The 16,971-nt window shown below is 34.3% G+C and overlaps 1 protein-coding gene across 4 annotated transcripts; it reads left to right on the forward strand.

Moving 5' to 3' along the window:
• Positions 1–12,054: 12,054 nt before the first annotated feature.
• Positions 12,055–16,971, forward strand: LOC126629525 (uncharacterized). 4 transcript variants are annotated; one of them, XM_050299596.1, is made up of 9 exons: positions 12,055–12,521; positions 13,465–13,607; positions 13,707–13,862; positions 14,032–14,137; positions 14,521–14,706; positions 15,021–15,186; positions 15,466–15,770; positions 16,384–16,533; positions 16,576–16,971. In XM_050299596.1, the coding sequence occupies exons 2-9, from the start codon at positions 13,593–13,595 to the stop codon at positions 16,608–16,610; spliced, it is 1,119 nt and encodes a 372-aa protein (XP_050155553.1). In that variant the 5' UTR covers positions 12,055–12,521; positions 13,465–13,592; the 3' UTR covers positions 16,611–16,971. The 4 variants fall into 4 exon arrangements, with proteins under 4 accessions (XP_050155553.1, XP_050155552.1, XP_050155555.1 ...); XM_050299595.1 differs by having other exon boundaries at positions 12,056–12,521; positions 15,448–15,770; XM_050299598.1 differs by having other exon boundaries at positions 12,056–12,521; positions 15,502–15,770.

Here is a 16,971-nt window from a genome sequence, read left to right on the forward strand (position 1 = left end):
TTATTACATAATTACATTTAAGTCCCCCGAGTATTTATACGAGGTCTAAATACGGAGGCCCGAAGTATGGTACAAACAAGCACGTTTACTAATCCGTAATCAAATTGAGGAGGAATTGGATTGAGGAGGAATTGAAATGAGGTGGAATCAGAATCAGATTCCTATTGAAGATGTTTACTAAACTGTCTGGAATCAAATTGAGAATGATGCAGATTCCATAATAGCTGTTTACTAATTTACCTGAATCGGAATCAAAAGCAAGTTGATTACTAAAATACCCTTGTATATAAACAAAATTTTAATTTTATTCAATTATTTTGTATATATAAAACTAATACAATTATTTACCCTAAAAAATTAAGAAATATTTATTAATTAAACTACTCAAACTTGTGTGCCTCACACCGCATACTATTTACCATAAAAGAAAATGAATATAAATTGTTCTCTAGCAAAACGAATAACATGAGGGCTTTGGGCTTTTGCTTCACATATCTTGCGATTTCTGTGATTTCATCATGAATCTTTGCTTCCTTTTCAATATTTTAGGTATTCTCTCTCAAATTCTATGCGGAATCTGCATCTCATTCATCTTCTCAGGTGCGACCTGAAGTTTTTGCTCCAAATTCATTTCCGTCAAACCCTAACTCTGCTTCAATAAACATTGGCAACATGGTGCAGATCAAACTGAAGCGCGAAAATTACCTATCGTGGAAGTCTTGCTAGTCGGAATCTGGTTAAACGACGATCCCGGTCTGTGATGGCAGTGGCGTTGGGGAAGTTTTGCTGGTCCAAGATCAGAAATAGAGGGACTGAAGTAGGTTGAAAGAGGAGAAGATAAGGGTGTTTTGGGTAGAAAAACCTGATTCCGGATGAAGCATTTGTCTCGGAATCCGAATACTAGCTATTGTTCAGTAGTCTGATTCCGGGAATATCAGGAATTGGATTGCTGATTTTGAGTGGACTCCGCATAGATTTTTATTCCCAAATGGATGGTAAACACTGGAATCCTTCCAGTCATGAATGATTCCCTTTCATTTCATTCCAACCCCGGTTGGTAAACACGCTATACATGTTGTATGTGCAATATGAATTGAAACAATACGTTCATATATTTTGCTTAAATATGTAACATCGTCTCAAAACTACTCATACTAAAACACAGATTTCTATCCGAAGACAAGAGAACTAGGGGATCATTTGATAATCATTAATTTCGTTTCTAGTTGTTTTAGTTTTCATTATAGTTGTACTAGAGATGGAGGAAAGAGAGAACGTAAGAATGAGAATGATGACCTCGGAATGATGGGGGAAGAAATGTACAGGGAATAATGAAAGCTAAATATTGAAAGCATTTTAAAGTTGTTTTCACTTAACAAGTTTCAAGTTTTACTTTCATATATATAGCGAGTTTCAAGTTTTACTTTCATATATATATATCGCACGTTTGGAAGTGTATTTTAAAATGACTGAAATAGCTTTTGATAAAAATGTATTTTTAAGATTCACTTGCATTTTTACTAAAGAATTGATTCTAAAAACACTTTCATCAAAAACGTTTTTCAGTCATTTTAAAAAACTTCAAACAAGCCCATAATCTTCTTCATTTCTCTCTCATTCGTCCCACCACCTTCCCTTCATCATTTTTACATTCCTAAGTTCTCTTACGAATTTTTTATACCAGCTTTTATGTGGAAGGTCATGTCAATTTTATTCGTCCATGGTTGATCCGATTCTAAATTTATTTATTTCTGACAATTAAAACATTGTCGCATATGGAGCTTTACGCCAATGACGGAAGACAATCATACATATGCACTATGGTATGGGTTCGTCTCTTACCTATACCCCTTCCCCTCTAACAAATAACAATTTAGCCCACTAACATCATTGCTCTACTAAAAAATAAAAACAATGTGTCATTATGCACTACATTTGGTTGATGTACCTAAAATTTCAAAAATATTTTTGTTTCTCGATCTGTTACAAGAAAATTATTTAAAGTAGTTAATATATGCGTAACACTAAAAGAGAAAAAAAATTAAAATTAATTATGGTTCTAATGCGGCCAGAAATGAGGTGGGGGAATATACATTAGAGTTGTTGCTAAATTTATGTGGTTTTGATTTGGTAGGTAAATGGAGTTCATATCTTTGTTGGTCGGCCATATAGAAATGTTGGCTTTTTGTAAGTTGAGAGGAGCATGATATTGATACATACGCTATTATTGTTGCTTTCTTTGTTGCGATGCGATGCGATGAGACTCGTACGTCTTATGACTCGAGGGAGACAAAGATCAGACTTTACTGGAGAAAACTGATTCCCAAGTACCAAAACCATCATTCAATCTCACATGGTTTTAGACCAAACTGCCTCCAGACATATCATCCTTTCATTTAAAAGTTTCAAAGTTGACAACCCTAATTAGATAGCTCTACTGTTCTTAACTCACATACGTGTTTAGTTATACAACACTTATTGTGTTCAATCTAACTACTACTCTTTTAGAAAAAGTTTGGCGATTGTCACATTCATATATGTGGTGTTACGTAATATATATGAGTAAACTAGGAGTTTATATAGTTTAGAGTTTTGTATTTTTAAAGGTTAGTTTGAAAATAATTTTCTAAAAAAACATTTATAGATGCTCATAAATAAGCGCTTTTATTTTATTAGAAACACATAAAATATAATTTAATAAATTTTTTTTATAAAGATCTTCCCGGTGCTTTTCTTGCATATATATAAGCACTTTTAACTTTTTTTTAACCGCTATCAGATACGTTTTTTTATTAACTTAAAGCATTTTTTGCTATATTCTAAGTACACTTTCAAATAAAGTATGTGGAATAACACGTGGATTAATAACGTTGTACGATGAGTAGGGTTGGTCTTGAAAATTTGGAGGCACCCAGGCAACGTTAAAAATGTGCCCTAATTTCATATAAGAAAAACTATATGTTTTCACACGTAAGATCTCTATAAAATTATACTTAGAAAAACATTTCAAACTTAATAATTTAGAAACGCAGAAAAACTAATTTACTTTTGTATTGAGAGAATGGAACCAAAAGTGACACACCCTGACCCAAAATATCCACTAGAACTCCGAATCAAGTTGTGCTAGCCGACACCTGGAAGGTCACGAAGCCATAAAGTTGATGATGTGGGAAAAAAATGTGAATAAATTTAAACCTAAGAGTTCCTAAATACCAGAGTGCGTTGGTAAGCAGGAATGAACCCACTTCACACGTGGCGTCAGAGCGTAAGTAAAGTACAGTAGAGTGGATTGAAAATCATACCATCGAAGGTAATCTTCAACACTAAATTTGCCACGAATCATCGTCAATATGAAAGCTCTATTACTAGACCTAGAGGGGTAAAAACACGAGTGAGTGGCCAGAAAATGAAACTTTAGTAGAAACCTTCTAAATGATATAATCCATCACCGTAATGCCCGTTTAGTTTCCAAAAAATCATACTACGGAAAAACGTGAGATCAAAAGTATACTAACATTAAATCCAAAAGTATACCACATCATAGTATCTCATTAGCAATATAAACAATCAATTGCTTAATAACTCATACTAGCATGCCAATCGGAGTCACCAATTGTGACCTGTACGACTACAACCATATTTCATCAATACATGTTAACTCATAAGTCGGAGTCACCTATAGTAGCCTGTACGACTCACCCATATCTCATCATATATGCTAGCTCATCACATTTTTCATCACATATGCTAGCTCATCACATATTTCATCATATATGCTAGCTCATCACATTTTTCATCATATAGGCTAGCTCATCACATATTTCATCATATATCCATAGCTCAATAAGTATACATGCACACGAGTCAGAACCACCTAAAGTGGTCTGTACAACAGGACTGGGTGTAAATAAGTACGCTCAAGTGCTACGATCACGTGAAGACTGTGCAAATAATAGCGGGTCTCCTACGAGTCGGAACCACCTAAAGTGGTCTGTATGACAGGCCTATACACCTACCTTGGATCCAAGGTGAGCATAAGGTGTGGAAGGTGAACATCATGTGAAGGACTGTGCCCTGGCCACGGGCAGGAGCACTAACACCGGGATGCAGGTTTATAAGCTCTAAATGCATCTCATGTGACATATACAATTCATAGGCAACTTGTACGCCAATGTCGGAGTTGCCTAAAACATAATGTGATCATGCCATTACTCAATCATTTCAACTAATACCATAACTCACATGAACTTACCTATGTGTTTCGCATTCATCTTTGCACTTCAAAGCATTCGTAGTAACTTGGTGCAGGTAGTATACACATGGATATGCCATAATGCAAATCTAAAACTCAATCATATCACAGTATTTTTCTAATATATACATATATATATAATGTGGTGTAAAATGCACAATCTATAACGTCCTACTCCCGAATTATTTATTTTAGGAATATATTTATCGAGGATAGGTCCAACTAAACACTAGTTTAATTAACTATCATTACTTACGTTTCCTTATTTCAGTTTCTTGATTTCTTCCACATTGATTTATGACCAACATCCAATCACTAAAAACATAAGGTTAAATATCATATTTTCACCAATTTCCTTCATATTACTCAATTCCCAAACAAGGTTTTTATTTCAATTATTGTATGGCTGCATCTAACGTCTCGTTAAACTGCATACATAAGTACTTCAAAGTATTGATAGTAGTTATATGCAATAATCAATTTATAAACGTTTGTGGAATTGTCAATCATATATATATATATATATATATATATATATATATATATATATATATATATATATATATTAAGAAGGAAAAGATCCACTCACCTGGAGTCTGTGCTACAATTTCCTAGCACAACCATCGAGGCGTCCGAACGATCGGCACCTAGGACAATTATCAAACCACATATCATAATTCTTATCAATAGATCATGTAATTTACGTAAAACACATCCCTAAAACGTTCCCATTGACCAAAAGTTGATCGTCCATCAACGATCGACGGTAGGGTCCACAACCCTACGTAATTCAATCCGGAAGATCCGTTCCTCAGATTTCCAATCCGTAACTTCCAAAGATACACATTATGATTATAAAACATTATCCTAAAATTTCATTATGATCCAATTCAGGAAGATCCGTAAATCGGATTCCCAATCTGTAAGTTCCTATGGTCCTCAAATATTATGTACTATAACATACTAAAGTTTGGTGACGATCCAACGGTCGGATCGTCGATTCATATCTTTACCAAGTAACGTATCCTAATGAGTTTAGGTCCAAAAGATCAACCTACGATATACAATTGCCAAAACTGAACTCAAGACATCTAATTTAGCCTAAGAATAGCATCTACGGTCCCCTGACCACGTGCCGCCGTGGGTGGCGATCGGCCGTCCCGACTCGCCGAAAAATCCAACTATTTCAAAAAATTACCAAAATTTACAGGAATGAAGATCTCAATGAGTAGAGTAACTTTCATACCTATGACCAAGGACAAATAGGCCAGGAAGAGCTTCAATTTCATTAAAACCCGTCAGAAACCCTATACTTAAGTGTGCTTGATTCGACCTCCAAGCTTGCTCCGACGCCTCCACCACTGCCTGGACTTTGTTCCTAGGTTCTAAGGGAGTGTTTTGGTGGTGCTAATTGCAGGGATTAGCTTCAGGATTTGAGGATTTATCACACGAACCCGTCACATCCATCGACGGTTCATCACCAAATTACAACCAAATTTCTCCTAAATTTGGTTGGGAATGAAAAAGGGAAGGGTTAGATGATGATTGCAGGTGTTGGAGAGTTATGGTTCACTGGAATTAATGGCGAATATCGTTAGAAATGGCTCGAGGAGGTCCGACCTCTCTCCTCGGGTCAAACGGATCATAGGGATGAAGGGCACAGGTTTGGTGCTTCTCACTTCCCTCCTTTCCCTCTCGGATCTCCCTCTCTGGTTGGTCAATCTCATTCCTTCTTCTCCCCATTCGCCTACCCTCCCCCTCTCATCTTTCTGATTGGGCAGTAGCCCTTTCCTTTTTCTTCCTTCTTCCGTTTTTTTTTCCCGCTTCTTCTCCTCTTCTTCCCCTTAAAAAAATAACTAAATGATAAAATTATACACATTATAAAAATTAACAAAAATGTAAACTTTGGGACGGTATGTCACAAAAAGACCTCGAACTAATTTATTAATTTTAAACAACAAAAATCATTGCTTCTTATTAAACTTCTAACTTATACTCTTATGAAAAGAAATTCATAAAAACTGGAGAGTAAAAAAACACATATAGCATTTCAAACCCAGGACCTTCTCATTAGTTTTAAACAACATAAACCACAATTTCTGGTTAAACTTTGTGATCACTCTACTAAATTTTATGACAGTACTTTTATGAAAAGAAATTTGTAAAAGTTGCAAAGTAAATAAACAAACATAATGTTTCGAATTCGAGACCTCCTCACTAATTTTAAACAAAAAAAACCACTAGTTATAGTTGAACTTGTTAGTCCTTTAACCAAAATTTATAAATTTGTACTCTTATACCAACATATATAAATATACCATCCTAATATTTTTGGCGCTCCTAATTTCTTTTTGGCCCCGAACAGTCGCCCAGCCTGCACTAGGCCAGGGCCAGCTCTGATGATGAGTTGCAGTGACACTAGGAGATGGTATTACATAAGAATAATTTATTCTCATTAAACAAAAAAAAAAAAAAAAGTGATTCCCAACTTTTGCATTTTTCTCATAAAAACTTCTATCTGATTTCCAGTTGCTTTATAATATGCAGAATAAATTGTCATGAATTAGTCTGTATAGTGATTGTGTGATATGTACTCTTCAAGACACTTTAAAAACTCTTCATGGTTTTTGTTTCTTTCTCTTGTACAATTTTGTGAATCAAAACTCCTCATCGTTCTTCTCTCTTTTTGGTACAATGTTAAGCTTGAAGGCTCGAAGTTCTCTGAGCTTGAGCTAACACCTCAACTATGATGTCTCGATCCATAAGAGTAAATAAATTCACCATATAAAACCTAATAATATTAATCGAAAGGCTTAACGAGACAACTATAAATGTAAGAAATAAACCAAATGGAGTTTTGCAGTGACTCACGAGTTTTAGTAAGAGTTGGAGATTTCCTCGAGTTGGGATCCAGAATCTACATACGACCAAAATGTCAAAGTCTTCTTCAAACCTCCATAATCCACTACAAAGGTGGTCCTGTCGTCTCATTTGCAGAATAATATCTTGAAACATATATTTACAAATTTACAATGGAGAAATCAGCTAGATGGACTATGAGATTTTTTGCATGGTTGGACCACAGTTTTATAATTGGCACCTCCCTTTTTATTAAATAAAATTACACAAAAAATCCACGTCAGATTTATAAATAATACGTATCAAAACTTATTCTAGGCATAGATCTCATAAGAAAATTACAAAACCAAATACAAGGATGATTATATTTATGTCCTAAGTTTGCAAAGCGTATGTTATCAAATTTACGTACTTTGGATATCAGATGTTTGTCTTGAACAAAAATAAAAGGCCTAATAGGATAAATGGTTATAAGGTATTCGAAAAATAGCCCATGTGGTAAAAAAATTCAGATTTAAACCACTGTGGTCAAAGTCTATTAGGATTTATGCCCGAAATTAGAACTTCTATCATTCCTCCGTAGCTTGCAGGTGGGTCTCACGAGTAAGACTAAGATGGTCATTTCATCATTTCCATTTCATCCCTTCCATTGATCTCCTTTCAGAACGATGAAACGGTCATTCCATTTCATCATTTCCAAACGCGCCATGAAAACAGTTCCATAGACGACGACGGCTAATCGATGTTGCCGGAGGAGATGAGGGGAGGTATAATCAAAGCGTTATTGAAGTATCTAAGTGAGCACAACACTTGCCTTGTTCGCAAAGGAAAAAGGCTCGGTCGAATCGCCAGGAACAAATTCTGGTTCTAGGCTTTTCTCTTTGCAACCTTTTTTTATTTTTTTTATTTACTTGCTGCTCGTCGGCTTCAAAATGCATCCTCCTGGTATGTGCAAATTTATAGCAAAAACTTAACTTTTGTTAATTTGATTACTTAAATTTTAAATTTAATCATCTTGGTATTAATACTATATTAATTACGAATGTGGGTTTTGATCAATGCAACTAAACTAGAAGGTAGTGGGGTAGTGGTAGTGGTATTAGTATTTCGGTTCATCCAGAAATTTTGCCGTCTGGTGCTAGAAAACCACCCAGAAGCAAGCATTGTGCCAAGTGTAAGTGTTGATATATATTGATCCCTTGAATTTTTGTTGTACTTTTTTTTAAAGGGATGAAATGGAATGACCATGTCATCGTTTTTATTGTTCTGAAAGGAGATCAACAATGGAAGGCATGAAATGGAAAGGATGAAATGACCATCTTAGTCTTATCCGTGAGACCCACCTGCAAGCTACTAATGGATGAATGACAGAAGTTCTAATTTCGGGCATAAATCCTAATAGACTTGGACCACAGGGGTTTAAATTTGAATTTTTTTAGCACATGAGCTATCTTCCGAATACCTTATGACCACGAGAATCATTTATCCTATTAGGCCAAAATAAAAATATAATATGTTAATTAAATAATTATTATGTACCATGCTGTGTAGCGCATGTGTATTCAGAAAAAAAAATGAGTGAAACAAACAACAATCAACAACTTGGATTTGCTTGCATGCATTATTACAAGCGCTCGTCATTTCCTTATATCTTCTTTAATTATTAAGATGGTCGCTTTTTTCTTTCTTATAGAGATCGGTCCACAAGTCCACACCGCAAATCTCATATTTTTTTGTTCTTTTTCGATACTAGTATATGCCCACAGATAAAATGGAGGAGAACGTGGGAATGGAGAGAAAGGGAGAGATGTTTGTTTTTTATTTTTCTTTTTAAATTAGAGATGATAAAATCACTTATAAGTGAGGTTTAAAAAAAAAAACAGCAAAATTTTATTTTATAAAATTATGTTACTGTCCTTAACTTATTTGTTGTGATAAAAGAAAAAAATATATATCTTTCATCTTTTTTAGTTAACAAAGAATATTTCATTAATACACAGTTTAAATTATGCATTGCCTTTTGAATACAGTTTTAAATGATGCATGGCCACACTCCCACGATGTCTTTCTACTTTTGTTCGTTTCTTTCGAATGTATTTTCTATTAAGTTGTTTGCTTGATCGGTCTTATATCGGTATGCTTGGGAGAGTAGGATTCTCTTCCCTCCTATTTTTATCTTCTTCTCTTCCCTCCTCTCACATATTATTTTTTATTTTATTGTCTCTATACAAAAATCAATATAAAATGTTGAGATGGGCTAAATCATAACCGTTCAAATAGAAGGGGAGAGAAGATGAGAGAGATTAAGATGGAAGAGAATCCTCCTCCTTAAAGCGGGTCTCTGTGTGTGGTTGGATTCAGGTCCTCTCCATGGTTGATGATTCATTAGTTAGCTAAGACTTATCTGATTATTTGACTATTAATCTGATGTCTTTGGCATGTGTGGCTCTTTTTCCTTTTTTCTTGTCCGGAGTTTTTTCGTATAATTTATTCAATTATTTTTTAGTTACCTTTTGTGCATGCATGCATACGATCATTGTATTTCAGGTTTGATTAATGAAGCTCTTTTTTTATACCTCTTTCTCAGGAAAGAGTATATGAGTTTTACGTGTTATTTGATTACGAGAATAGAATTAGAAGAATGACAACGAGGAACCGTGGACTAGAAATGATTTTTGGTTGAAAGTTGATTAAGTATGAATTCTAGTGATTAGGACCTAGGTTTAGAACTAGGGTTTCTGGGATCTGCTTTGATATTCAAGCTTGAGTTTCACGTCTACAAATGCTCGCTCTGGAATTATATGTGTGAACATGCAGATACCCTAAACACACTAAACACTAAACTCTAACATGCAGTAACTTTCGAGAAATGTTAACATGTGTGGGTAGTTGTACAACTTATTCAATAAGACGTTGGATAGGAGGAGCAGATGTGTTTTAGTTGTAAACGTGCCAAATTTTCAATGGATCAATATCACTAGTCTCGATGATGCTACGGTGCTGACTAATAGTTCATCTTGATATTCAGCTTACACAATGATATGTTTACTTACCATAAATATATATACAAAGTATATGTATTATTTTTATTCCTCACACATCACTCGTTTCATACACACAAAAATTAAAATGTAAATAAGCCTCACATTGAATATTTTAGTTTTGTCACACTCAATTTTAACCAAATATCATTGCCAGAAGGTTTGTCAATTCCATTCATAAACACCATTACATTAAAAAATAAAATAAAAAGCAGCCAAGAGCACTACATAATTAAATGAGAAACAAAATAACAAAAAGAATATATTGACAAAAAAAAAATTGAATTCAATTTCAAAGAAAGAAAAATTAAATTTTAGTAAATAAAAGAAGATATGGGAAAACAAGGGGTGCTCTCGTGAGCCATGACAAGTGCCTGCACCACAGAGGCCTCGTGAGTCGTGAATAGTGACGCATTACCATTTATGTGGCTCCATTTACTCTTTTTATTTACACAACTAAATAAAAGAGATATTTATATTTTTTGTGGAAAATAAATAATAGATAAATAGTCAGTTAGTACAACGATCAAATGTTATTTTTCGAATCTGGATTCTCTTTGTGAGGATCTTGGAGATCCGTAAATCATGTCCGATCATGGTTTATCATGTGGTTAGAAATCATTTTAAATATTTTTATTTAAAATTAAACACAAACAGTACCTACTAAAAATCATATGATGTACGATAAACGGATACGATTCACGGATCTTCAAGATCCTCACCAAAGAAATCCGAAGAGGATCCTATTGATTATTTTTCTTTGTTTATAAGTGTGATGCATCTTGAATTTCTTGATAACGATTTTAATATTAATTTATTTTCTTCTCTCAATATTGCAAATTTATCGTTGTAACTAATATAAAATAAAGTCCGTGCAATTGTGAAGAGCCCGTGGCCCAAGCTTATAAACATCTAAATAAATAAAGAAACCTTCTTTGTTTTACATTTTCAGTTATTCTTCTTCTTCAGAAATGTTTCACAATGGTTCGGACTCAATCTACTTTTTGGTTAACCATTTAAAGATCATATATATAAAAGAATTTGCTAAACTAGAAGTCGATAGATAACCTAAGAGCATCTTTAAAGGAAATGTCAAAATCATATGTGAAATGTTATTGTGTATATTTGATATCAAAAGTCTCTCAAACCGAAATGTTATTTGCAGACGGATTTGAAGGCCTTGTACTTTGGAGTCAAATTGATATCAAAGTCAAATTTCTTTTTAATTCATTTTAATAATGGGTCACTTATTCTACTAAAATTTCAACCAATAAAAATTTTGTATCAACTTTTTTTCAATAATTACAAAACTTTAAATCTCTATTTAAATAATAAAATAACATTTGATAATTCGGTTATAGAAGTACAAAATTTTACATAAGACCTTAGATTGCCACATCAACCATCAGTTGAATTTAACTCTTATAATTTAACATTTTCTTTAGAGATGGTCTGATAAATAGACAAATTATGTTTCTCAACATAAAACTAAAATTTTGAAAAAATTAATTAAACGATTAAATAATTTCTTATTTAATTGATTTTCTCTATAACTAATCTTTAAAGGATGATCAAGAAATATGACAGCTTTTCTTTTCTTAAAAAGGAAGATAATTAGTGGTAAGCCACGATTATCCACTTCTTCCAAAGATCGGAAATACTTACAAAAGTATTTCATCCCCTCCTGATCACAAGATGATACACAAAGGAAATAAAGTAAAACGAGAATTTCCGAGTAAAAAGTTACTAGTGTCTCCCAATAATATTTTACTTAGCTTGATAATTTATATTTTATTCATTTAAACATTTATATTTCAAGAAAATTTCACTTTCTCGCCTAAATTTCGAGGAAAAATAAGTTTGAAAATAGAAAGCCCGATAGTATAAAAGCCAAAACCCAAATATCATCTCAAATCCGGTGTGATTTTTCTTCTTCTCCTTCTTTTTGTTTTTTTACAATAGTCTCTCTCATGCTACACCTTCCAATAATGCCATAGCTATCTTACCGCAACCTTTCAACTCCCCACTCCTTCTTCCTCCTCCTCTATTTTTTTATTATTTAAATATAATGGAAGTAATCTCGAACTAATACCAGACACGTAGAAGCCATAGTCTGTAATTTGAGCTTCGAAGTCTGTTTCTTTTTGTACTTGCTGAAGCTTTTGAGAGAGAGAGAGAGAGAGAGAGAGAGGTATCTGTTCGATGTTTGTTGACTCTTCAGCTTGAAAAGGGGACTGGGTTTTCTTAATTCGTCGAAATAAAGTGTCTTTTCTGTTTTCTGGGAGATTCTGGAACTGGGTTCCCTTAATTTGTCGAAATAAAGTGTGTCGGTTCTGTTTTCTTGGAGATTTTGTAACTGGGATTTTAAGGTAGTATGGTTTATTTTATGCTAGATCTTCACTTTCTATTTCCTTTTTCTATTGAATCTTTTTGAATTTATTTTATTCTCTGTCTATGTCTTTCTGTCTCTAATTTTTTTTAATGGTTTATTAAGTTGAATTATATGATTAAATTGGTTTACTTTAATGGTTAAGCTTGTATGTAATATGTAAACGTGGCAAATTGGCTAAAAGGTTTGGACTTGACTGAGATCTGATTGAAACTAATTGGTTTTGAAAATCTTGGTTTTCCTGAGATCTTGAAGGATCCACATAATTTCTGTATTTTCAATTATTTATGAATTCTGTAGAGTTTTTCAGTTACTTAGGGTGTAAAATTCTTGCATAAATATTAAAGATTAGGCATTTTGTGGTGAAAAAAAAAAAAGCTGCATTTCTTTGCTATCTAAAGAGTATGGCAAAAACAGAAAATTCCATGTAAGCTTTTGATTTTTGTTGCTCAAAAGTGAAAACACCAAAGATTTCGAAAGAACTTGTATGAACTGGAAATATATCTATATTCGTTTTCGATGTTTTTAGCGGGACAATAAGTGCCTTATAATGGTAGAATATAGGCACCTTGAGAAATGACTTGTTACATGCACTTGTTGTGTATTTGAAGGATCATACTCGCGGATTTTCCGAACCAAAGTAGATAAAGCACAACATAAAGCACAACACAAGGACTACCAATTTTAGTTAATGCTTTGCTCTGAGTCGTTGGAGGAAGACTTTAAATGCGTGTTTCGAATTTAAAAATGCATCTTTGCTCGTTTATTCCCGTAGAAACTTATAAACTAAATGCTTAAAGTCTGGAATATGTATTAAATTTTATTGTTGGATTTATGTGTTTTCACCCTGAAATGTTCACGACTTATTGGTCTAGTATTAAGTCGATAAGCTTGTGGTTTTTGTCATTCATCTTTCATTCCAGGTGAAAACAGCCTTAATTATTGGTGTTGTTTATAAGTGTGAAAGTATTGGTATCAGCAAAGACAACCTTTAGCTTGGAGAATACCAGAGCCATACTGAAGACATGTGTTCCACCTGCACTCAGATGAAATGAAGAACTTACAGGTACCACTTCATAATTCTTCACATTGTTAGCGTGTCATACCTGGTTGTTTGCACATCTCTCTTTCGACTAACGAGAAAGTCCTATTTTCGGATTCACAGAGCACGCAAGAAAATCAATCATCAACTCAAGTTTTACATGATTCACAAGGTGACCAAGTGAAAAACCAAAGTAATGAGGCTCCTGCAACAGATTCAGCTTCAGCATCCACTTCAGGCAATGATAACAAGAAAGTATCACGCCAAGATATTGAACTTGTGAGGATATATTACTTTTTTTTGGCAATCTTTTCTTTCCTTTTCTACATTTTCTATTATGTTCCGTATGTCTTACTTTGTTTCCTTTTCTGAATAATGTTTGTGGAGTAGCTTGACTAATCTGTTTCTCATCTGTGCTATGATACATTCTGTTAAATGAATGTTTTAGGTCCAGAATCTAATAGAGCGGTGTTTACAATTATATATGAATAGAGATGAGGTAGTTAAAACGCTCTTGACTCGGGCAAGGATAGATCCTGGATTTACAACTTTGGGTAGGCAACTCGAAACCTATTTTAAGTATTTGTACTGTCGTTACTGCCATTACATTTACTTCAGTATTTATATTGTAAATTTGTTTATTTCTAAAATGAGAATCCTGATATAGTTGTTTTCGGTATCTATTGTTTGTTTCAATTTTTAACTCTTACTGCCTTTGTTTGGGCATAGGGATCCATGACTCCATGAAGGGGAATTGTACATATTATGATTTATAACTAGATATTTTGCTACTGCTAGACATAATCGTCTCTTCTCTTATATTGAGGGATCAATGGATTAAATATGTAACCCCGATAAGCTACATGTTTATCTTTTTAGTTGTGATCGTGAGCTGGGAGAAGATGCTAACTTTCTTTATTTTGATTTGTTGATACAGTATGGCAGAAGTTGGAAGAAGAAAATGCTGACTTTTTCAGGGCCTATTACATAAGGCTAAAATTGAAAAAACAAATCCTCCTTTTCAATCATTTACTGGAACATCACTATCATCTGTCGAAATATAATCCCATGCCTCCGAAGGTTCCTTTGGCCCCTATACAAAATGGGATCCATCCTATGCCTGGTAAGTTTTCAGCTTGCAGCAACATGGTGGGATAAAGTTAAACGCATGAATTGATTCTGTTAGCTCTACTTTATGTCCATCTCTTTTGGTGGATGCATAGGGATCATAATTTGGTTCCTCAATGCTAACAGAGCTATGCTTCCATTTTTAAGAAGTCTGGATGAACTCTCGTTTGACTTTTAAAGTTTCAATGTTATTCTGTAAGTTATATGGGGTATAAGTATCTATTTATGCCTGTCAGTTTGTGGCAATCTGTAGTAAGATATTTTTATGTGATAGTCTTTAGTATTCATTGCCACTTGTTTGCAGTGCAGTTAACAACTTACCTATGGGATACCCCGTCCTTCAGCAACCTCCAATGCCAGCAGCAGGTCAGCCCCATGTCGATTCCATGGGATGTGCAATATCTAACTGTCATGTAGTTAATGGAGTACCTGCACCAAGCAACTTTCATCCCATGCGGATGAATTCTGGGAATGAGTGAGAATTTTTCTCTTTGATTACTCATTTAATATGACAAATAATTTGTTACCTAAACCTTTGAGACGCTTTTTGTTCCTCTGATACCCCCCCCCCCCTCTTCCCATTCTTTTAGGAATTACATTGGTTCAAACAGTTTCTTTTCCTTATGGAACAAGTGTATTGGATGACATTGTCTTGTCTCATGCACCTGTATCCTGTTTCGGTAGATAAAAGTTTTTCTAATGGCCGCTATTTTTTGTTTATCTATTCTTTTTGAAGTATTATGATGGACTGCAGTGGTGCTGATGTGGTTCCTGTCATTCCACCAAACAGTGCCATGTCATCCATATCGGAGATGCCTGTAAGTCCTACATCAGTTGCATCGAGTGGTCACTTCCCATTCTCTGCTTCAGAAATATCTGGAATTGGAGTAGACACAGCACTTGATACACAGTTTACATCTGATGTGGCAAGTTCTGTTGGATTGCAACTTGCACCTGATGGTGGAGCTGGAAATTCTCGGGATTCTCTGAGATCGCTGGACCAAATTCAGTGGAATTTCAGTTTATCAGATCTTACAGCAGATTTGTCAAACTTGGGAGGTAATTTGTAGTGTTGAGCAATTGGCAGATTTACATTATATTTTTGAAATTGAAGGTTATTTGGATCACTTATGGCGGTCATTAAGTGTTAATACTTTTTTCGGCCATAAAGCATTTGAAGTACCTAGCATAGAGTATGATTTTCTGCTATTGTAGAGATCTCTGTATAAAATTTTGATACATAGGTAGAACTGTGTCTATTGTTAGTTGCAATTTCCATCTAGACACGCTAGAGTTATCTCCAAAATATAGCAGAAGCATGCATATTCGAAGTCCCAATATCTGATACAAGCATTTCATATCTTTCTCCGAGAGTATAACAGGAACATAACATTCTGTAGTCATCGGAACATAATTTTTAACATTCCTTTTTCTACTAGCTTTTAAATTACGCAAGGGTTTTCTGAGTAAACATGAAACTGCAGGTTTTGTTGCAGCAAATATTTTGGTACATTTAAAGCTGTTTGAAAGGGCTTACACCATTTCAGTCTTACATGTGTAGGCACGTAAAGTAACATGTCGGATCCAAGCATGAATACTGAAATGAAGCTGCTTTTGCATAATGCTTATATCTAACGGTTTAGTTATTTCATTGCCTTGATTTTCTGTACAGATTTAGGAGCCTTAGGAAACTATCCCGGTTCCCCATTTCTACCGTCTGATTCTGAAATTTTACTCGACTCTCCAGAGCCAGAGGATATAGGTAATTGGAGTTGCATCAGTTATTCTACTTTTTATTTTATTTTATATATAGTTTTTACAGGTTAATAATATTGGTCGGACGGGTTCAAATATAACTTACTAGCTTTACCTTGCATCAGTGGAGGAGTTCTTTGTTGATTCTGTACCCGGACCGCCATGCTCTCAGTCAGATGAGGAGAAACCCTAGAGAAAGTTGAGGAAAGTCGCCCTTTTCGCTTTAAATTGTTAGGGAAGGACTGAACAGAATATTTCCGGTTAGCTAGTTTGATCTGTATTAGCATACAGATAGGAAATTTGTTATATCACTAGCTAGTCTAGCGTTGTAATTTTCTTTTCCCCGAAAAACTTAATTATCCGAGAACGTTCAGTACTGTAATTTGGATAAACCGGCATGATTATCGCCATTTTTAGTCATAATCATCTGCCTTTTCCCTGGTTCTGTATATCTCGCTATTTTTCTGTCATGGGAGCTTAATAAGATCCAAGGAAAGTTGAACAA

This window comes from Malus sylvestris, chromosome 7 (genome assembly GCF_916048215.2).
Source record: "Malus sylvestris chromosome 7, drMalSylv7.2, whole genome shotgun sequence".
Classification (NCBI taxonomy): Eukaryota; Viridiplantae; Streptophyta; class Magnoliopsida; order Rosales; family Rosaceae; genus Malus; species Malus sylvestris.